The sequence below is a fragment of the Pangasianodon hypophthalmus genome, chromosome 14 (assembly GCF_027358585.1).
Source record: "Pangasianodon hypophthalmus isolate fPanHyp1 chromosome 14, fPanHyp1.pri, whole genome shotgun sequence".
In the NCBI taxonomy this organism is placed as follows: Eukaryota; Metazoa; Chordata; class Actinopteri; order Siluriformes; family Pangasiidae; genus Pangasianodon; species Pangasianodon hypophthalmus.
This window is the reverse complement of record NC_069723.1, coordinates 1,195,553-1,219,107: the sequence shown is the minus strand read 5'-3', so window position 1 is coordinate 1,219,107 and position 23,555 is coordinate 1,195,553. Positions and strand designations below refer to the sequence as shown.

Here is a 23,555-nt window from a genome sequence, read left to right as displayed (position 1 = left end):
AAACACAATGTTATAAAAATGTTCCTGCAGCTGGTCCCAACTGCACCGCAAGTCATCTGTCAGTCATTTCAATTAATTTCCATTTTTAATACTTTTTTTTTTTGTGTCTGTGTTCTGCACAGTTTTTCTTTTTTTCTGCAAGGGAGAATCATCAGAAGTCCCAGGCAAAGGGCCTATTGATTTGTCCACCTGAGCCTGGAAATGTTCTTGCCTTTGAGAGAGTGTATTGATTCTGGCTATGCAGTTGGGACAGAAACAGCCTATTGCAGTTACAGTGACTAAGCTTTTTCTTGCAATATATTAAAACAAATCTGTAAATCCGTGATGTGTCACAGGTTATGACTGATCTCCGTTCACTGAACTTTGTTTTGCATCACTGAATACAGAGCACAATAAAGGTGCAGGGAAATGTGATTAACGGTTGTCTATCTGTTCAAAGAGGCTCTTCCGAGAATTCCAGCCGTCTTGTTTGGATCGTGCCATTTTATGTGGATTTGGAGGCGGAGCGGTGTTCTGAGTGGCGTTTCCCTTTCCCTTCCCTCACGGCGTGTTTGCACAGCGCGGCAGCTTTTAATTTCGCCCTCTGCAATTTCCTCCAGCTCACTGGTTTTCTAAGTAAAGAGGAGGGCGCCTCTAAAGACGGTGGCTCCTATAAAAGCGCTCGCCGCGAGGATGTGAGGTAGACTTTCATGTTTTTCCGCACCGAGGGTGCCTCGTTACGCCGCTGTATTTATAGATGAGGTTTCACTGAAACCACTACTTCTCTGGCTCTCAGATGAGGCCTAGTCCACTTTCCTCAGCTTTGCTCACTCCATGCTTTGAGCTGAGGCATGTGTAAGCACCAAGAGCTCAGATATGACAAAATATTATTAAAAAAGGTTTTACACTCACCCGAAATCAAGTAGATTTACTGTCTGAGCTATTTTTTTTTATTCCTGGTTGCCTGGTGGTAGGATCTTCAACCAAAGAAAAAAATAACCCAATTAAACCCAATTAAACAAATAAACGACGAACAGTTTTTACTAGGTGGATTGATTAGTGCGCATGGGTGACGGACCGTCTTTTCAGAATCAGGAACACGCAGGTACACTGTATGGCCAAAAGTATTTGGACACCTGACTATCACACTTATATGGAGGTTCTCCCCAAACTGTTGCCACCAAGTTGGAAACACGCAGTTGTCTAGAATATATTTGTATGCATTAGTATTAAGATTTTCTTTCACTGGATATAAGGGGTCCATCCAGTTCCAGCATGATAAAGCCCCTGTGCATAAGTGAGGTCCATAAAGACAGCCATAAAGGTTTAGTGTGGAAGAACTTGAGTGGCCTGCACAGAACCCTGACCTCGACCCCACTGAACACCTTTGGGATGAACTGGAACATCACCTTTGCGCCAGGCGTTCTTGTCGGATGTCAGTGCCCAACGTCTTGAATGGGCAAATCCCCACAGCCATGTCCCGAAATCTAGCGGAAAGCCTTCTCAGAAGAGTGGAGGCTGTTATAGCAGCAGAGGGGAATTAATGTCCATAGTTTTGGACTGGGATGCTCAGTACTCAGGTGTCCACATACTTTTGGCCATGTCGTGTACATTGAAACACTGATGAACCTGAGCAGGATAAAATGCAGTGCAAATCCGTAATATAACTTTTGCGGTTAAACACATTAAAAGAAAATAAACCTGCTAGCAATATGTGAATTATATCTTTCTTGGCTTGTGTATCAAAGCCGAAATGCCATAGACCGAGTCTTGTTTTTGTCAAGGTTGCAAAAGTGATGTGCTACGTTAGAAACTTTATCAGGAGAGGAAAACAAAATGGCTACACAGGGTCGCCATCTTCCCAGGAATTCATACACTTGTTTATTTCCCTTAGTCTGCATTAATGCACTTAACTAGCTACCTAGCTTGCTGTATGTTATTAAATTATGTTACCTCTTTAGCCTAGTCAGTTACGTTTCCTGGCGAATAAAACAAACTGAATTTTTTATATATAGTTCCACCGTAATGGAAACACACTTACTGTTAAAGCCCCTATGATGTCCCGCTTGCTGAAACATGCTGTGTGGCTTGCCTTCATCCTCCTCCTCCTTGGAGATGAGGCTGTTTTTCTCCATGCTGGGGCCCACTGCAGCTGTACTTCCACCAGGATAAACAAACATGCCTCCTCCTTTTAGGCCCTAATGATCACTAATGATACCTCCACCACCACCATGGGCCCCACATCCCTCCTACAGCTTTGCTCTAGTGCGTCATGGTGTGAGTGCACCTCATTCTCAACACAGGTACTCTGTGTTTTTGCTTTTCCTGCAGTTTGGGATAGATTTGCAGCTGCTGTAGCACTCAATCCGCCAACACTCAGTCGACTGATCAGATGGAGTGACACTTGAAGGAAAAATCCAACCTGAGCAAATTGCATATTCACCTATATAATTATAATTATGATTTATTGGTCTATTTGAACTTTGGTTAAAAATGTCGTACCTCGCCCTCAGTGCTGTTTGACTTCCTACTGCTCGTAGTGCCAGTGAGAATTCATCTCTATCTAAACGAGAGTGATGCAGCAGCACTTTAGTCCTTCAGTCTGTCCAGTTCTCACAACTCCTCGTGTGTACGCTCTGCTCAAACAGATCATGTTCATCTCGTAGATCGCTAACTAGCCAAGCCGTGTCTCTGTCAGCAGAAATAGATCTGGTTAATTCATGTCATCCAGCCTATGTGGACTGACATTTACAAGCACATACACATTGCCTAGGACTGGAATTCCTGTGTACCAATGTGAGGGTGTTTTTCTCCACTCCAGTCTAAGTACTACTCTGTTCTAGGTTCAAGCAGTTCATTTCATATCCAAGCCACAACTATCAAAACATCATGAATATGTCTACATAACACAAGAATCCACTATCAGAACACAAAGACAAAAACAACATTAACAAACTAGTGTCACTGGACCTGATCCATCAAAGACATGTAGAAACACGTGCTGATTCAAGCACACAAAATAACGTACAATTGTGTCTGAGTAAAAAAAGAAAAATCAATAAGCACTCTTTACAACCACGGAAGAACACACTCCTGTCAGCCAGGTCCAGGAATCTGAGGCTACCCTGGACACAGACTCACTGAAACTGGACAGTTGAAGACTGTAAAAAAGAACAAGAGATTTTTTTCTTTTCTTTTCAGTCTTCAGTTCTTCAGTTTTTGGTGTCTGGCGTGAATATTAACTGAAGCTCTTGTCCTGTGTGTTCATGATTTTATGCATTGTGTTAATGCCACATGATTGGCTGATTGTTTTTGCATGAATGAGCAGGGGAACAGGTATTCCTAATGATCACCAGAACACTGTATGATATTACTGCATACACACTGATGGTGTGTGTGTGTGTGTGTGTTTGCACGAGCATCCCACTGTTCCAAAACCTTTCCTTTTCTCTTGTTTCTATGATTTTATATATATATATATATATATATATATATATATATATATATATATATATATTATATATATATATATATTTTTTGTTATAGTAAACGGTTATCCATTTAATATTCTATTTTTTTAGCTTAATATAATGTAATTAAAGTTAGGAAAGACTATGAGAAGAGTTAATAAAACATCTTTAGAGATGTGTAGTTTTGAAGGTGCTGCATCACATGGCAGGGAAACGCACTCTGAGGAAAGCGCTATCCGCCCTCTTCTGCATACATGAGCTCACAGACGCCCACGATTGGCTAGTGTTGCTGCGACTGACAGGGGAGAGAGAGTATGCCCCTCCCACCCAGGGAGCACAACCAATTTTGCTCTCTTGGCTCCCGGCCACAGATGACTGTGGCAACTCGTGATCTCTGGATCGTAAGGCGAACGCTTTTCTGTTGCGCCATTTGGAGGAGCCCAGCCAAGACTCAAAATTTCCACACAGCTGTACTGAAACACCTGATTAAACGATGCCCAGTGTCACTGCAGTGTTATGTGTTCATCTCTGACTGATTTCTCTCTCCTTTTTCTGTTTCTCGCCCACAGAATGAAAAGCAGATACATCTCACGACCCATCAAGCGTTCTCTCTCTCTCTCTCTCTCTCTCTCTCTCTCTCTCTCTCTCTCTCTCTCTCTCTCTCTGCCTGTAATAAACCAAATGTTGGAATTCACTGATACTCCATCAACCTGATCAAGCCGGACCTCAGCTTCTTCTCACCTATAACCGGGACCTCACGCTGCACACTCGGACCTTCCAGAATGCTGGCCTTCACAGATCTGCAGTTCTCATGAATCCTGGAGTCCTCAGGGCCTGGGGTCACATGATTTAACCTCAGAGTGACAGTACTGATCAAGAATCAGCTCGCTGCCTTTTCATTGCTTAACAAGTAAGGAATTAAACACGACGGAGTGGTGTGATTATTTGAAGTGTTTTATTCCTCTTCTACCACAGAAACTTGTCAGCGATTACAAATTGTAATTTATTAATGAACTCGTCGTACTTTATATCCATTAATAGTAATGTAGAAAGTCTGCAAGACTGGTACATTACCAGTTACATTATAGTAGCTATAAACGTACTTTCCCTCAGCAGTCCCTCTCTCTTCACTTTTACTGAAGAACCATAAGGTACAAAGTCATTGGTCCGCAACACTCTCGCGCTGACGTAAGCGGAAAACGTACTGACCGCAAACAAAGTGCTGGAACTGGAGACTCCTTCCCAGAAAATGTTAAACATCACCATACAGAAAGCTTCACCATATCAAACGTTAAATAACAGCACGTTTTCTTTAATCCGTTTATTGTTAGCCTTTTACTAAGTGGAGTGACATTAGTCAACACCAGTCAGATAAGAGAGTTCGACAGCGCTGTGGTTGTACGCGTACGTTTGAGTTGATCTTAGATCAGTACGTTGCTTGAGATTTTACTCGTCTGGCTTCACTCTTCAGACCTCCTCACTCTCTAGTTCTTCTGCAGCACAGCTCGACATTGATGCAGTGTTAGCGATGTGGTACAAACCTTTAGTAAACAGCAGTACAGGATATTTGCTCCAGCGGTGCTTTTACTTCTTAATGCCTGTAGTAATATTTAATAGTATTTATGTCAGTGATGGTACAGGTGTTAGATAATACAGGTACAGAGATGTGATCTTCTAATTGTGTGTTCATCTTCTAATAATACAGTGCTCATGTTTCATGGTATCCAGTTTCTCCCAAATGGTACTGCAGTTGTGTTTTTATACCAGATCTGGCAAAGTTCGAATACCAAATACATACATCACGGGTGGACAAATCATAAATTCATTAGCCAGCGCACCAGGCAAGTAAAAGCTCCAGTGTGCTGCTCAGTTCCATGTGAACCTAAAGAACTAGGATAAGTGGTAGCTAAGCTAGTATAATAACGTATGGCGAGCTAGGTAGCTAGTTAAGTGCATTAATACAGACAAATGTGTATATCAATATAACAAATTTATGCATAAATCGTTCACAGGAGCATTTACACAAGAAATTCAAGAAAAACGTTCGTATCTTTCCTCAAGTTTGCGTATAAGGAGATTAAATAATATGAATCTCAATTGATCACCATCAAAATCATATACTTTCTGCAATTTTATATGGATTGTCAGGTTTAAGTTGCTTGTTTATTTCCATTACACACATTTAATGAATATTTTGTGAAACTCTGTCATTTCATATTAATGACCTCATACAAAGCAATCCAAAACAAGTCCAGAAATTAAAACAAGACAAGCCAATTAATCAGGACAAAAGTAATAGAACCCAATAAAAACAGGAAGAGTTCATGTGTGCCTCTATAGTAGCTGCAGTGGCTGAGCTGCATTACTGGAACGAGCTCTTTCACTGTTTAGTTGTCATTTTACCGTTTTCAGATTTTTGCCTTTTATGGAGTATTGTGGGCGTCACTAAACGTAAATCAACTGTGCCATGAACACGCTTGGTTCTTTACAGGTTTTTGGCATCGATCAACATATATACAAGAGTTAGAAGAAAATCGGCAAAACTTAAAATTGGGTGGGAATTTTTTAGTTAATTGTTAGCCGACGAAAACATTTACACATTTACTGAAATTTACTAAAAATTGATAAATGAGGCCTAAAGTTTCAGCTAGGAGTCTTAGTGCTCTGTCCTCGCATTACACATAAATTATTTTATTTGAGTCTCACTAGCGTCTTTATTTTCAAAATGTGCAACTGCATGGTGGCTTGTATGATGGCTTTGTCTGTCATCCGTGCATGCTAAATAATCCACAGTAAAAACATTATATCGTCTCGGCTAAAGCGTGTAGCACACCAGGTGGTGAGTAGAGTAGAGTAGAATGATTAGAGTCCGCTATAGTTACATCATCATGAAGCGCATCATACAGTATTTAAACATATCAAATGAAAAGGTTTTCTTTTTTTTTTCTTTTTTCTGGTTGTTGAACCTATTTGCCTGGTAACTACATAAAAAAAAAAACTCGGACATTGTCCTGGTCTACTGATTTGTCCACCCTTGACACACTGTGACGCAATGAACCATACACAATGCCAACACACATTCACACTGTGACCCACTTTACGTCTACTTTCCTTTCCAAGGGTTGTTTTATTTCCAAAGTGTCGTTATTCCTCGCTCTTTACGCTTTCAGACTACTCTGAGGAGCCGCTGTTTAAGGTACTATATCTGATACAGTAGATACTCTTCAGGTCAAAATGATTTCACATTTATACTTTCAGGACCCTAGGCAACCACAACTACCTACACGATCGCTGCTATATGACACAAGGGCATGATGGCGTAATCCAAAAAGCCATGTGCAATTTTCCTTCATATAAGCGCACAAAAATGGTTGGATAAGGTCAATCATATCACTCGTCTCGTACCTTTTCCACAGCTCGGCTGTAGTGTTCGAGGTTTACACTTCCGGGCGAAGGTGTAGTGTGTTAGGTGGCCTGTAATTATACTCTGCGCCACAACTGAACTCGTTTCGGTGGCGTTCATTTGGTCACGCCGGTCTGTCCATTCTTGCACGCTTAAAAAATGCAATCGGTACGAAACGCATTTCAAGGTTCGCAAGATAGCACTGCATTCAACAGAATCGGGTTATCTGTGTGTACGTGTAGATCGCTTTATGGTTTTGAAATCTGTTTTGCATCCCCTGAAACACGTTCCTGTCCACTGGAATCCTAGAGAACCCCCCTGTCCTGTACATTTTAGCATTTTCCCTGGTCTAACACCCCCACTTCAAAACAGGCAGTGTTTCATAAGCAGGAAAAACACTAAAATGTGCAGTAACACCAGGACTCCAAGGGTTAGGAACCTGTGTCCTACAACCACTGCAGTGAACATGACGCCCGAAATGGGGCATAAAGTTTGTCACATGATTGCTTTGTGGATAAAGGTGACCTAATGGTCATCGCTAGCATGGGAGTGTTTGTTCACTGTTATATTTTATTTGTAAAATTGTAATTTTTTTTTTGGGAATACATTTCTCAATCAAGTCCATTCAGAAACTTGCAAACGAACAAATGGTACTTTTGATACTTTTTAATTTATACGCAGGCTATCTAGCAGTTTATACCCGAGCATTGTTGACTGAACCTGCAGTAGAAGTGTTGCAATACCAGTCTGCGATTTACAGTGCGTTGCTGTTAAACCTTGGAAGCCAGTACATTTGTTTGCAACTTTTTTTTTTTTTTTTTTTTTAAAGATCTTATTTATTTTATTTTTTTTATTTCATTTTATTTTTGCATAAAAATCTTTCCTGTGACATGCTCTCCGTGTCATGTCTGCAAGAATTAAGAGAAAACTGATCAAAAAAAAAAAAAAAAAAGGTCTCAAAGTGTCACACTTGCTGCTGATCGGACAAAAATACATCGAGAACAATCTGTAAATTATTGAATATAAATGTGCCACTTGTAATTTGTGTATTTTGTGTATTTAACATTTCTTTTTTTGTTTTTTTTGCCTTGTGCCTTGATATTCAGTTGACATGGGATTTGGAAATGTCTTCTGATCTTAAGTGTCTGTTTAAAGCTGCAAACTCTTGTATAATCTGTTCATTTTTGGGGGGAAAGGGTTCAATTTTTGGAGAAAAACAAAAAACAAAAATGGTACTTACCTAACAAGTGCAGATATAACCTGCTCTGGGAACTTTGATGTCTCTTCAGAACCTGAGTGAACGCTCAAATTGCCAAGTTGTACATGGCCAATCTACACCCTAACCTGTATATATTGTATTGTGAAAAATAAATAAAAATAATAATTAGTAACACACATTTGATGAGTGGACCATTGAAAGAGTGCATGGTCTAACAAATACTTTTTTTGCTGTTCTCCTGAAGGAATGTGTGAATGAACGAATGGCTGGAACATTATAGAAATGGACATGTGCAAACGCACACCAGCGTTAAAGCGAGGCCTGTGTATACCCTCCCTAACCTCGCTTCCCTTTTATTTAGGAGAATGGAAGCTTTTTCAAAATCTCATGTAATAAAGTAGAAAATTGTCTCTTCATGGTGTTTATTTCCCTACTTTTTTTAAACATGTCAGCCAAGTCCATGGCAAGTGGAGCAGTAGAAGTATTTTTTAATAATAATGTTCACAGTTTTAAAGTGCAGGTCAGGAATTGTGGCCTAAATTCAAAAGTTTAATCCAAAGTGGCCTCCAAGTGAGGCAGTAGTTAAAGTAGCCCATACTGATTGATACCAGTGCTGCAATAATCAGAAATGAAAAGAAAAAAAAATAAATCTGGGTGCATGCTGTTATAGGAAAATAATCAACAGTGAGGTGGTGTGATGTGGCCTGATGCGAAGCGGAGTCGCTGCTACCACCCTGAAGTTCTTCGTCCCAAAGTACCACAGAAATTTGCCAATACTCATAATTTAGTTTTACTTTTTATCTGTTTATAGTTGCATTAAAAGTAAGCAAGGTCAAATGTCAAATAGTTTTTCTTTAATACCTTCCTTCCTGTTTAAAATATATTTCAGGCATACAAATTATTAACATTAAGGACTAGAACCACTCTGTCCTGGAGACTTTCCCGTGATGAAAGTTACAGCTTTACTTCTGACTGTTACAAAACGCTGACACTGGAGACTCCTTCAAAAATGTTCGATAAACATCTCCTTATGCGAAACTTCACCGTATCAACAATTATACACAAATTGTAATCTGTTCATGTGGAGTGTCCGCCGTATGAGTCCATGTGTGTGACGTTACTGTTGAAATGATAACGTTGCAGACGGAACTGCTGTCAGAGTTTCAGTATGTTAGAGAAATTCAGCACTGCTTTGGTATTAAGTTGTATAAATAACAAAGAGATGCGACGCCAGCCAATTGGAACAAGTGCTAGTGCTCAGGGGTCCTGCGAACATTAGTCAGGGAAACTACAAATTGTACAATTTTATAAGACTTGGAACAGAGGAACATGTCGGTGAGGACAATTGATGTGTCATCAGTCATCTCTGCACACGGTGAAAACTGAATATACTTATAGACACACTTTCAGGAGAGCACTGAGGGTGTTTCTGCATCAATGCTCGCTGTAGAGCTGAGTCTGCAGCCAGTTCATGAAGGTTGTGGAACCTGCAGAGTGAAAAACAGATCATATCACCTGGCACTTTTCAGTGGCTGACTGTAGTGATCAGGTACTGCAAATTGCTCCTTGTGGGCAAAATGTAATCAGTTACTCAGAAAACAAGCACCAAGGACTTGAAAAACACCAACATCTACAACGAGCCAGTGAAGTAAAAATATGATGGATCTAAATTATATATTTAATGAACTACACATGGTGTTTATGCAGTTTAAAGTACAGGAAACTTGCTCCCTTGTTCTCCACTATGTACAGATGATGATGTTTGAGTATGGTTTAATACATAGTGTGGACCTCGAATGAAGCTTGTAGCTAGTGATGGTGTACAGCTGTATTAGCTTGCTTTGCTAATTTGCCACTGAAGCTAGTACAAAGCCTAGCACATAACAGGTCAGTCAAACAGCCTGATTAGTTAGTTTTAGAAGCTATATGTAGCTACAACCAATTCTCATCACAACCCAAACCAACTCCCCCTAATGGAGAGCACATGGTCACAAATAAAACAGGAGCAGGAAACAAACTGACTTGAGTTTTGGCATGTCTTTTGAAAGAACTGTGTTCACTCCATCAGTACAGATCCACACCAAGGCACACTGAAGCTGTCCTGGAAGCTCGTGGTGGTCCAACATGTTACAGATGCACTTTATGATGGTTTTAGTTAAAGGAGAACTGAGGTGCTTTAGCCAGCTATGTGGATATACAGCCCCACTTATAGCACCTATAGCATTTGCACACCTGGACCAGGTATCCTGCATGAGCCCTGCTGACTGGCTGAAGCATCTCCTAGCCCTGAACAAGGGCCCTCATTCCCCTATAAATCATTTCTCATGTTGTGAATTCTCAGTGTTTGAAAGGTAATCACAAATCACACAGAAACTAATACTAAAGGAGGAAAGAAATGCAGCAGAAAACATGCAGCAACATGACGGACCCGATGATTACAGGTAAGAGCAAACTATCATTCCCGCAATTTGATTTACCTGTGCTTGGTAGTTTATGAATTTTTGCACTTAAGGAACCATTTAGTCTGTATTCTGTTCCAGAAGAATGCTTTTTTATATCAGGTCCCAGTCATACCCTTTGAAGTCCCGCCAAACATCTTCCCACAGACACACACACACACACACACACACACACACACCTGTTTACAGAATGTTTACAGGTAACCTGGAGGCTGAGTGATAAGAATGTCAAGAATGTGGCCCAAGTCTCTCATTAAAAGTCCAGGAGACTTTTTTTTTAAGACAGACAGTGCTTTTAAACGATCCCCATGTGCCAAATATTCAAAATGGCTTTTCCAGAGCTACAGTCTCCAGGAAGATGGCTAAAAATTCAGCTTTACAGAAATCCGGATGTAGATTTAGATCCCTACTGAGCAAGCCAGAGGCAACAGTGGTAAGGAAATACTGCCTGAGGTTGAGGATACAGTGGGCACAGGTTCACTGAAACAGTTTAAGATTGGAAAAAAACCCGATGATGTTTTTCTAATCTTCAACTATCCAGTTTCGGTGAGCCTGTGCCCACCGTAGCCTCAGATTCCTGTTCTCAGCTGACAGGAGTAGAATCCGATGTGGTCTTCTGCTTTTGCAGCCCATCCACTTCAAGGTTCTATATGTTGTGCATTCCGAGCTGCTTTTCTTCTCACCACAGTTGTAAAGAGCGGTTATTTGAGTTACCATATATTTCCTGTCAGCCTGCACTAGTGCCCCTAGAACCACCGCTTACTGGATGGCACCTTTCTGTGAAAATCCCAGGAGATCAGCAGTTTCTGAAGTACTCAAACCAGCCCTTTTGGTACAGACAACCATGCCATGGTCAAAGATACTGAGATCACATTTTTCCCTATTCTGATATTTAATGTTTGAAGCTTGTGACCTGTATCTGAATGATTTTCTGCATCGTGAGGCTGCCATATAATTGGCTAATTAGGTGAATGAGCAGGCATACAGGTGGTCCTAATAAAGTTGTTGGTGAGTTTACAATCTAATAGAGGAAAAGCAAACAGAGCTCCATGTGTTGGAAGGTTTGGTATTAGTCATATATTATGACTAAGATTCTTGGGATGAGCACGGCAGAGGCATGGAGGATCATTGGAAATGTAAGTCTATGAAATTACCCACTGCAGCAAGAAGTTAGTCATAAGATAGCTAAATGCCCAAGAATCAGGAGGAGGAGAGCAGGAGTAGAGCACCAAGATGAATCAGACAGGTCCAGAGTTTGAGGTGATCTACAGCAGTAGAAATGTGTCTGGCTCTGGTGCCAGCATTGGGCAGTAGTACAGTTGCCACCCATCCCACACTGGCTGGGAAACTTGGCCGAAACAATCCAGGGTGTATTCCTTCCCGACACCTGGTGTTCCTGGGATAGGCTCCATGACCATGACCTTGACCAGGATCAAGCAGTTACTGAAAATGAATGCACAAAAAAAATCATCCCACAGCGGAAATTTAAAGAAACATTCCAGGAATTTGGTTACACTGATCAGTTCGACGGAGAGCTAGCAGCTTAATCTCATTCATTCTTTTTCAGTAAGTGCTTTACCCTGGTCAGGGTCATGGTGGATCTGGAGCTTATCTCAGAAACACTGCGTGTAAGCGGAAGAAATTCACCCCAGATGTGACACCAGTCTACTGCAGAATACACAATGACGGGCAATTTAGCATAGCCAATCCACTAAGCCTGGAAGAAACCCATGCAAACATGGAGAGAAGATGGAAAACTCTGCACAGTCAGTAACCTCAAGCTCAAGATCAAACCAGGACTTGGGAGCCCTAGCTTAATCTCAGTTTTGTTATTGTAAATGCCACTTGTTCTGCATTAATTAGCAATGCCAGTGTTTGGAAAAAGCAAAGGGCAGGAGAGAGAAGTAAGGAAATAGAAGACAGAGGAAAAGAAAAGCTGGAAAGTTTTGCGAGGTTTGGTTGGGTTAAAGAGAAGATATGAAAGGGAAAGAGAGACAGAAACATTTCCTGATATTTACATCTAGATGAGTTAAACATCCTTTGTGGCAGACCACCCAATTTTTAGGCAAGCAAAAGTAATGGAACAGATAGTCTTAAAGTAAACTAAAATAAGTAACACTTAATATTTGGTTGCGTATCTCTTGCTTGCAATAACCGCTTCAAGCCGGTGACCCACTGACATCACCAAACTGTTGCATTCTTCTTTTGTGATGCTTTTCCAGGCTTGTAGTGCAGCTTCTTTCAGTTGTTGTTAGTTTTGGGGGTTTCTCCCTTCAGTCTCCTCTTCAGGAGGTGAAATGTTGCTCATTTGGGTTAAGGTCTGCTGATGGACTTGGCCAACCTAAAACCTTCCACCTTTCCCCAAATGAAGTGCTTTGTTGTGTTGTCAGCGTGTTTTGGGTCGTTGTCTTGCTGCATGATGAAGTTCCTCCCGATTAGATTGGATCCATTTCTCTGTAAACTGGCAGACAGATTGTTTCTGTTGACTTCTGAATTCATTCTGTTGCTACCATCATGAGTTCCATCATCAATAAAGATTAGTGAGCCATGCAAGCGCAAGCCATGACACTGCCTACACCATGCTTGACTGATGAGCTTCTATGTTTTGGATCATGAGCAGATCCTTTCTTTCTCCACACTTTGGTCTTTCCATCACTTTAGTAGAGGTTCATCTTGGTTCCAGAACTTTTGTGGCTCATCTCTGTATTTCTTTTGAATTCCAATCTGGTCTTCTGTTTCTTACTGCTGATGAGAGGTTTGCATCTTGTGGTATGGCCTCTATATTTTATGCTCTCAAAGTCTTCTTCAAACAGTGGATTGTGACACCTTCACCCGTGCCCTGTGGAGGTTGTTGGTGATGTCACTAACTGTTGTTTTTGGGTTTTTCTTTTACAGCTCTTACAAAGTTTCATCAACTGCTCTTCCATTTTTGGTTGTTAGAACACCAGTGGTTTCTTTCTTTTTTCAGGACATTCCAAATTGCTGTATTGGCTATGCCTAATGCTTGTGCACTGGCTCTGATCAATTTTCCCTTTTTTCCCAGCTTCAAAATGGCTTGCTTTTGTCCCATAGACAGCTCTCTAGTCTTCATGTTGGTTTATCCTTTTCAACAACCAATGCAGTCTGCATTGTCAAACCAATAGTAGTCTATTGATTCATTAAACAATCAATCTAACATGGCACACCTGGGCAGCAAGAAATACCTATCCGTCACATGTTCCAATATTTTTGATCACTTGAAAAAATGGGTGGGTTCAAACAAAAGGTGCCATGTTCTAAGTTGTTTAACACATCTAGATGTAAATATGAGGAAATGAAAGCTGGAATTATGATATCTCATATTCATCTTTTGTTCTCAAACATAAATGTATTCAGTGTATAGTGAAAACAAAAGAATTGGCCTTGCTGTTCCAATAATTTCGGCAAGGACTATATAGGTACATATATATATATATATATATATATATATATATATAATGTGTGTGTGTGTGTGTGTGTGTGTTATGGTGTGATGTATGAAGGGGCCCTACTACAGTCTGGTGGATAATGCTATACAGATGTGTCCTCATCTGACCCTGAAATGAATAGACGCAGAGGGAGGAAGTAAAGTAAGCCCTCTCCGCATAGCAGGCATACAGTAGATGGTATATGGTTAAAACAAACAACAGCCTGCTATGACATAAGATCTGAATCCTGAGCTCTGGTTACTGCTTTTGAGGAGTATTGCAGGTTCTCCTTCCTTCTAAAATATGTCAGTAGCTGGATTTGCTCAATGTCCATTGCAACACCCCAAGGAACCAAAGACTATTCGTATCAACAAAAATGTCATTCAAAATAGTCCCCTCGCCTTGTTGTTGTATAAAGTTTCACTGAGATTATTATTTTTTTTTTTCCTATTTGCAAGCTGAACTCTGATAGCATTTCCCGCCTCATTCCTTTGCTTCCAAATTTAGCTTGAGCAGGCGGAAGGGAAACACTGTCTGCCTTTTTATAGAGCTTTATTGCCACAGTTGTGGTACAAAATAATCCAAAAATACTGGCCTGGTCATGCAGAATCCATCAGGAGCAGGGGTAACATTGGGGCTAATTCACTTTAAAGTGTGTGTGACTTGGATTAGAGAGCACAGAATTTACAGCATTAGTGCGCACTCCAGATCCAGTGCTGTAAGGACAGTTTTATAGGGGTGGAACAAGGTGTTTGCTAACATTCCAGACCACCAAAATAGCTCTGTATTCAACCCTTAGGGCACTACAGAGGGAGAAATCTGTTTGCTTATGCACTGTGAAGTGCACTCCATAGATAGAGTAAAGAGTCTGCATAAGTTGCTTGCATAAAATATTCACCCCCACGTCAACGTTTCCACGATGTGTGGTGTGTGCAGTTTGGGGACTCGATTTAGTTTGCAATTAAAAATGCAAGTGAAAAATGTAAAAAGTTGTGATTGCAGATGTGAAACGCTTTTATTAGTATTAATGGAGTTCACGCATATGCAGTTAGAGTGTCACATGACCTCAATATTAATAGATCTGTTCCAGTAAGACCTCAGAGCATGTTAGAGACCATTGTTCTCAAAACAAGTCAGGAAAAAAATTCTAGAAATATTTCGATTATAAAAAAATCCCAAACTTTGAACATTTTGCTATCATCATTAAATCTATTGTTAAAAAAACGGATAGAATATGGCACAACCACGACTATGCCTAGAGGATGCTGTCCACAAAATGTCAGTGAACAGGTAACGAGGCTATTAGGCAGAAAAGCAAATGAGCGTCCAAGATTAACGCTCAGCACGGTGCTACCACCACCATGCTTCACTGTGACACTGCGATAACATATAATCCCAATGAAGTCCATTTCAATCCCAAGTTGTAACTGTACAAAAAGTGTAAAAGTTCAAGTGGGTTGAATATTAATGCAAGGCTATGTATGTCAGTTTCAGATTAATATAAACGTGCCATATGGTTACAGGCAATAATAATAATCTATCCAGTGGAAATACTCCGGACTCCAGACTCTGGACGACTAAAACTAATAAAATAATGCAAACAAAAACCAAATCCATCTGCACTGCATTGTCTAAACTTCACACATATACACTGGCCATGAACTGAACACCACGTTCTGTTACTACTCTGCATTTGTGTATGTTTATCTGATGGATGGTTATGGTCAGAATCTAACTTCAGATTCCTCTGTGTGTGTGTGTGTGTGTGTGTGTGTGTGTGTGTTTACTGCTATGCAGATGTGCAGCAGACCATTTCCAGCTGGGATATATTGCCTTTAGAGCTTCAAAGGCTCTGTTGTGTCTACAGATTGGTGTGTGTATCTGTGTTTCTAGGTACCATGACTACAATATGTACATGAAATCAGCATGTACATGTAAGTGTGTGAGTAAGCGAAAGTGTGCATGTGTGTATTAATAGAAATGCTCGAATTCCTCAACAATTGGTTTACGTTGCGGTTCTGAGTTCAGAGAAGACTGTGATAGAACTGTAAAAAGAGTCTTGCACAATTTTATCTGATCTTTGACATTTATCCAGTGGTGCAGTGGAGATAACATTTAGGTAGTAGTTGTGATCATTGTAACAGCTGTAAAGCATCTGGAAAGAAAGAAAGAAAGGAAAGGAAAGAAAGTTGTTTAGTAACACCACCAGTTCCTTTATTTCGAAGTATGAGGTTATGGATGATGATGTGATTCGTGTTTCCTAATCAAAATTAAATGATTCAGCTGTCTGGAAAGCATATCTACAGAAACACAGTAATTAAAAAAAAAAAAAAATCCAAATTCTTCAACAAAATACAGTATAGACTTTAATAAGGACACCTTATTATAAACCTGCTCATTCCTGCAATTATCTAATCAGCCAATCATCTGGCAGCAGCACAACGCATAAAATCATTCAGCTACAGGTCTAGAGCTTCAGTTAATGTTCACATCAAACATCAGAATGATGCACAAAGCCAAAAACATCCAGTGAGCTGTAGTTCTGCCTGTGGAAATGCCTATGGTAACTCAAATAACAACTCTTTACAGCCGTGGTCAGCAGAAAAGCATGTCAGAACACACAACACATCAGACCTTGAGGCAGATGGACTACAGACTACATTTATAGCCACTCCAGTCAGCTAAGAACAGCAAAACAAGGCTGCAGTGACCACGGATTCAACAACACTGGACAATTGATGATTGGAAAAACATCACCTGGTCTTTTTCGCCATTGCACCATTCTGTGTAAACTCTAGAGACTGTTGTGTGTGAAAATCTCAGGAGATCAGCAGTTTCTGAAAAACTCAAACCAGCCCATCTGGTACCAACAACCATGCCACGGTTAAAGTCACAGAGATCACACTTTTTCTCCATCCTGATGTTTGATGTGAACATTAACTGAAGCTCTTGACCTGCATCTGAATGCTTTTATACATTGTGCCGCTGCCATGTGATTGGCTGATTAGATAACTGCATAAATAAGCAGGTGTGCAGATGTTCCTATTAAAGTGGAGGGTGAGTGTAAATGTGGAGGTAGGCGTGGCGTCTTTCAGGAACTGGAATGAAATCTTTAAATGCGATTTTCTCCATTTTCACTTTTGTAAGTAACGAGACTTTGAAACTGCTAGAACTTTATTTCTTCCAATCTTCAAGTTAAGCTATAGTCTGCACATTTTAAACTACATTATAGTGGGATTTTGGATAAAAAGGTAACAAATTAGCAGGAAACAGGTAAACCATTGGTTCCCGGCCCTAAACCTGGAGTACGCTGTCCTGTTTTTGTTTCATTGTTTGTGGGTTATTCTTGCTCTAATGATCCTGATCCAAGTAATCAGCTGGTTCTTATTTAGTTGATGCAACAGGAAAAGCACTGAAAAGTATTTTGAGGTGCACATAGGAGTTTTTAAATCTCTCTCCAGCTCACATCTGAAGTCCAACCCCACCCACTTTTGCCATTTTTTAACCCGTCCAACAATATTTTCTAATGGCCTTAGTTGGTTCTATTTTGACTCGGACAATAAAGTTTCCGAACTGGAATAATGTATGTGTTTTTGTAATTAATCTGGAATTAGGTGTCTGTAATGTAATAAATAATAATATAAACATTATTATAAGATTAAAAGTTTTCAAGGAATTATTTATAGCACCTTTTTATTTTTAGCTTTATAAACCATAGAGCTTAAATAAAGAATAAAATATATATTAGAATAAAAATGCATACAAGAAATTTTTACCAACTTACAAAGAATTATAAGCACGGTTATAACGATTAATAAATATGGGCTACATAGAAAGTGTTACCAACTTTTGTTTCCTTTTATCTAAAAGAACCGTGTCCAACATTTTGAAATGTTTTCTGAGAAAAAGAAAATAAATTAAAGATGAAGTAAAAGGGTGAGGTGTGAGGCGCACAATAAATACACACAGATCTGTCAAAAATATTGTGGCTTGTGGTTCTGCCTGAGTTCTTAAAAGGGTTAGGAACCCCTGCTTTAAGTCACATGACTACCCGTCATCCAAACCTCACTGTTTAATATCAACTCCCTGTGAACACACACACACACACACACACAGACCCAAGCACACACCCGTACACAAGCAAGTTGTAATCCTTCAAGATAGTGTATGGGAATGCAAAGGAATATGTGTGTGTGTGTGTGTGTGTGTGTGTGTGTTGTGGATTAGTGGGAACTCTTTGATTTAAGCCGAAAGTACATTCTGAGCTACAGTGAGAAAGCATCAGCTCTTTTCCATTTGTGTGTGTGGGTGGTTTCTGTGTATTTTCAAATTAAAACACACCAATATCTACCAAGATACACACACGGTATATACTAATACACATTAATACACACAAATATACACTAATACACACCACAGGCACAAACATACTCTTTTAAAAAGCATTTCAAAGCAGTATAATTGAAAGTACTTCCTCTGTTCTTTGTATTTGTAATTTCATTCACTCGCCCAAACTTTACAGTGGAAGATTAGAAACAAGTCACCTGGTCTTTTTCCATTCTTCAGCTGTCCAGTTTCAGTGACTCAGTGACCATGATAGCCTCAGAGTCCTGTTCTTGGCTGATAGGAGAGGAACCTGATGTGGTCTTCTGCTGTTGTAGCTCTTCCACCTAAAGGTTTGATGTGTTGTGTGTTCTGAGATGCTTTTCTGCTCACCACGGTTGTAAAGTGTGATTATTTGAGTTACTATAGACTTCCTGTCTGTGAGCTCAGACCAGTCTGGTCATTCTCCTCTGATCTCTCTCCTCAACAAGGTGTTTCCTTCTGCACACAGGATGTTTTTTGTTTTTTGCACCATTCTGTGTAAACTCTAGAGACAGTTGTGTGTGAAAATCTCAGGAGATCAGCAGTTTCTGAAAAACTCAAACCAGCCCATCTGGTACCAACATCCATGCCACGGTTAAAGTCACAGAGATCACACTTTTTCTCCATCCTGATGTTTGATGTGAACATTAACTGAAGCTCTTGACCTGCATCTGAATGCTTTTATACATTGTGCCGCTGCCATGTGATTGGCTGATTAGATAACTGCATAAATGAGCAGGTGTGCAGATGTTCCTATTAAAGTGGAGGGTGAGTGTAAATGTGGAGGTAGGCGTGGCGTCTTTCAGGAACTGGAATGAAATCTTTAAATGCGATTTTCTCCATTTTCACTTTTGTAAGTAACGAGACTTCGAAACTGCTAGAACTTTATTTCTTGCAAACGAGAAACCTTTCAGTCGAGGAAAGTTTTCAGAACTTTATACATAGTAGAAAATGTCAAATAATCTGACCATGTATATGGTTTTAACCGTCCGCTTTATGCTCTAAAAACTGCCAGACCAATCAGGCCGAGATAATGAGGGGGCCAACACAAGCTTAAGTGTTTGTGTTAGAGCATACGTGCATGTTCGCATGTCCCTGTGGCTGTGTGTGTGTGTGTGTGTGTGTGTGTGTGTGTGTGTGTGTGTGTGAGGTGGAGGAAGTCTTTCTGCTGGGAGGTCACTGAAGGGTTAAAGAGCCACTGAGCTGTTGGTTTGGAGGTTGTCGTGGTAACAGTGGAATGTTGAGACCTGGTGGGGGTGTGCTCCAAGCAGGGGCTTTTCTATGTGTGTATGTGTGTGTGTGTGTGTGTGTGTGTGTGTGTGTGTGTGAGTGAGTGAGTGAAAAAGAGGCACAAGCTTGGGGCAATACACGCCTGGCGGTCACCCTGGAAACCAGCCCACCACCCTGAAAGCCTCACACACAAAGGCACACATACACACATGTGTATGTATATATCAGTCCCATTCATACACGTAAAGTAAACTTACTAATATCCCAAGTTCCTCCCTCTCTCTCTCTCTCTCTCTCTCTCTCTCTCTCTCTCTCTCTTGCTCTCTTTCTCAAATTTCATAACACAGATTTCAAGGCTGCTTGACATCACATCAACATCACAAGTCCTTTTTTTTTTTTTTTTTTTTAAGAGTAATTTGGTGCCGTTTTTTTTTTTTTTTTCTCAACATAAGCCGGATGAAACAAATTAGTGTTAAGTAAAACATCACATGACTCTGTGACTTTGAGGTAGTGACAGGAAAGGCAGTAAAATCTGAGAACTGCAACAACAAAGACTGGGCAGCCCTTCAGTCCAAAAAAAAAAAAGTCCTTTTTAAACACAGAGTCAAATGTAAAAAAAGAAGTCAAAGCTAACTTTATTTAAAATCAGTCAACTTATAAATAAAACAGTCAAATTTTAGGTAGAGCAGTAAATCTGTAAATAAAGAACTTGAGAAAAAAGAAGCCAACTTTAAAATCAGTCTACTTTTAACTAAAACAGTCAAATTTTATTTTAGATAAAACAGTAAACCTCAAAAAAAGTCAACTTTAAAAAAAAAACAAGAAGCCAATTTTAATATAAAAACAATTCAATGTTGTTGTACTTCACTTACTTACGAGTAAGTTAGCTCCAATCTTGACAAATTTTGACTAACAATACACTTTTAAAAAATTGTAGCACTGAGATTTTTTTGAACTGTGTGTGTGTGTGTGTGTGTGTGTGTGTGTGGTTATGGTTACAAGTTGTACTAATTCACTGTAAATTAGATCACAGCACAGCTTACACATGTGATGTTGGCTCAAAAAAATGGATCTTTCATATAAAGATTAGACCAAATTGTCAGCATGTCGCTAACACACCTCAAGCTCCTGACAGTGAGCATAAGAACAAGCAAAGGGATGAAAGTTGTACTGATTCATGAGTGATCTTCGGGGAGTGTATAGCAATATGTACAAAGTGAGAAATAAAGTTCTATTTCATCGCTCCTTCTTGCGTGCACACACATGTCGAGACCTTTCAGTCACATAGGGATCACAGTGACGGATAGTGCAATATTCGCAATAAATACTGCTGTCATCTTTCTTCTTCTTCTCCTCGCCTCACACACTTTGGACCACAGGAACACAATATGGAGCTATTCATGTAACAACTTGTGACTACAGATGGAGCTACAGGTAATCTGTCCTCCAATGCTGGGGATAGCCACCTCTCATTTCTTCGACCCTGATGAGTGTATTTTTATACATTACTACTGGCATTTCTTGTGGGAAATTAATAAGATCTGTTAGCTGCAAGTCAGCTTTCTCTCATTAGCTTATTAGATATCACGCTTTGTCCCAGCCTCCAAAGTATCCCTGCAGAGGAAAGTACAGGTTGTGTATTAATGACCAGTCTGCTCTGTGTTCCAACGATCCACTCTGCTTAGACACGGAGAGTCATCCTGTCCATGTGCTCTCCCACAAACTTTCTGAAAGGGGCAAGGTGCCTCCATCTGCCATGATTCCCTAAGAGTCTTGTGTAGGACATCGCCCTTGTGCTGAAGCTCTTTAAGGCCCCTCCTGACAAGTATATGCAAGATGCTGAACTGGAATGTGCGTCTCTGAAAAGTGGCTTCCTGCTAATGATCCCTTCTGCAAAAAGAAGGGTGTTTCCGCATGGTTGAATCCGGGACGTCTGCCCAAGGTCATATCACCAAATTTTCTGGATCAGTTGATTGACCTTGAAGCACTCAATCAAAACAAATCCTCAGAGTGTTCCTTGCTGTGACTGGTACACCTGCTGCTATATGGTACTATTCAGACTGAACACTAGATAGCTGATTCTCAGACCAACCATTCATCTGCCATGGAGGAGACCTCCAGGTCTAAGTAGATGCCGGCCAACTGGGGTGTTGGACGTCATCACCATGGCCTATAGATGGACAGGATGCCTAGACCTTACAGTGACATGCCATTGCATGAGGATCATATTTTCATAGGTGTGCTGCTTCAGGAATTCTACACTAATGCTACCTGGGCATCACCATGCACTTTCTCAAGGTTCTACAAGGTTAGAACCTTCTCAGTATTGTGAGTTCAGCAGTCATCTCTGGACACCTCTCTGGACCTCATAGTGAATCCAGTTCTTCATGACATTGTTGGCCTACATTATCCAGATAGTTCTCACCACCCCTGGCAGTTAGGAGGGGTGAAAATAAAACACTCTTTACATGCGTAACTGCAGTTCCATGAACCCCAGGTAACCTGCTGGAGTTCCTGGAGTTGCTATGATATGTACGTACATTGCTGGAAGGTCTCGGCATGTATGCGCATGGACACAAGACGGTATCTGAGTGATTCGGGGTTCATAGTTCAGTTAGTTACATAACTAGCATTCAGTGTACAGTGAGAAATTGAGACCAAAAACAGGGAGATGAGGGTGTGAGGGAGTGTAGCGGGAATGTGAGACTGTGTGTGATGGATTACCGAATATGAGTAGATGCTAGAATTTGCAGATTCCTAATACAAATGAGTGTGTGTGTGTGTGTGTGTGTGTGTGTGTGTGTGATAAAGCGAGCGAGACAGAAGGTTACTGGTAAGGTTCATTTTGTGGATCCAGTAAATAACTAAATTAAATGGAGTTCCTGAAGTTTACTATAAAATAAATATGTTGTTAATATAGTAAAGTCAATTTTATGTCCTGTTTCTCATTAGAGATTATGAACTTATTCTATTGGCAGATCATTCTTCTTAGAAATGAATTCTTAATGCATTTGTGATTGAAATCAGTAAAAAATAGTCTAGAAATAGGCTGAATAATCTTTTATTTGTTTAATAGTAGGCATTTTCTCAATATAATATATTAAATTAAATTTGCAGACATTCATAAGATATAGTTCCTTTTGCCGTGTTGCTTAGGATCATGCTTTGGAGATTGATATGTGCGTTGCCATGGATGAGACTTCATTGTGCTGAGTGACCCTGTTTTGTGTGTGTGTGTGTGTGTGTGTGTGTGTGTGTGTGTGTGTGTGTGTGTGTGTGTGTGGTTTCCAGGGGTGAGGAGCTCTGTGTGGACATTACTTCCGCCTGTAACCTTGGACAAGTGACACTGACAGTCAAACTAGATCAAAGATCTGTCAAACCATTCAGGCCATTCCTCTCTCTCACTTCCTCTGTGTGTGTGTGTGTGTGTGTGTGTGTGTGTGTGTGTGTGTGTGTGAGAGAGAGAGAGAGAGAGAGAGAGATAGTTATTGTTAGTGAATACCAAAAAGTCCCGTTTTGTATATATTTCTGTAGTTTAGTTCATACACAGGCGCACAACATGCCTTGTCAACACTCTGTATGCTGAATTATATAGAGTTAATTCGAATGAATTTTTCAAGACTTCCGAGTGCTAGTGTGTGTGACACACACCCTCTGTCCGTGTTCTGTAAACGTGTATAGATTAATAACTAGTATGTAAAGAGTGTTTGAGCTTCTTTTGTACACTTTTGGTGGAAAGGTTGGACATTAAAATAGACCGTCCCTCTGGTGATCTCATGGGGGTGGAATGATTATCCACAGCTCTATTGAGGTTGATAAATGGCTGGATTAGAGGCAAAGGGAGTGTGTGCAAGTGTGTGTGTGTGTGTGTGCGTGTGTGTGTGTGTGTTTCTAGGGGAATGTGTGTGAGGGAAATGGGGTCATTTGAATAGGGACATTTTGGAGAAACTTCTTGTATTGACTGATGAAAACTATACACACAAC

The 23,555-nt window shown here is 40.3% G+C and overlaps 1 protein-coding gene across 3 annotated transcripts in view; it reads left to right on the top strand.

Moving 5' to 3' along the window:
- irs1 (insulin receptor substrate 1) overlaps positions 1-8,487 on the top strand; it is a 19,682-nt gene extending 11,195 nt beyond the window's left edge. For 2 of the 3 annotated variants that reach the window (XM_053239641.1, XM_026943414.3), the window contains one exon: positions 4,019-8,487. Coding sequence is in view for 2 of the 3 variants with exons in the window: in XM_026943414.3 (XP_026799215.2) it covers positions 4,019-4,023 (5 nt within the window). In the remaining variant the exon portion in view is untranslated. The remainder of the gene's footprint in view (positions 1-4,018) is intronic. The other variant, XM_053239642.1, reaches the window with a different exon arrangement.
- The last annotated feature ends 15,068 nt before the right edge of the window (positions 8,488-23,555 follow it).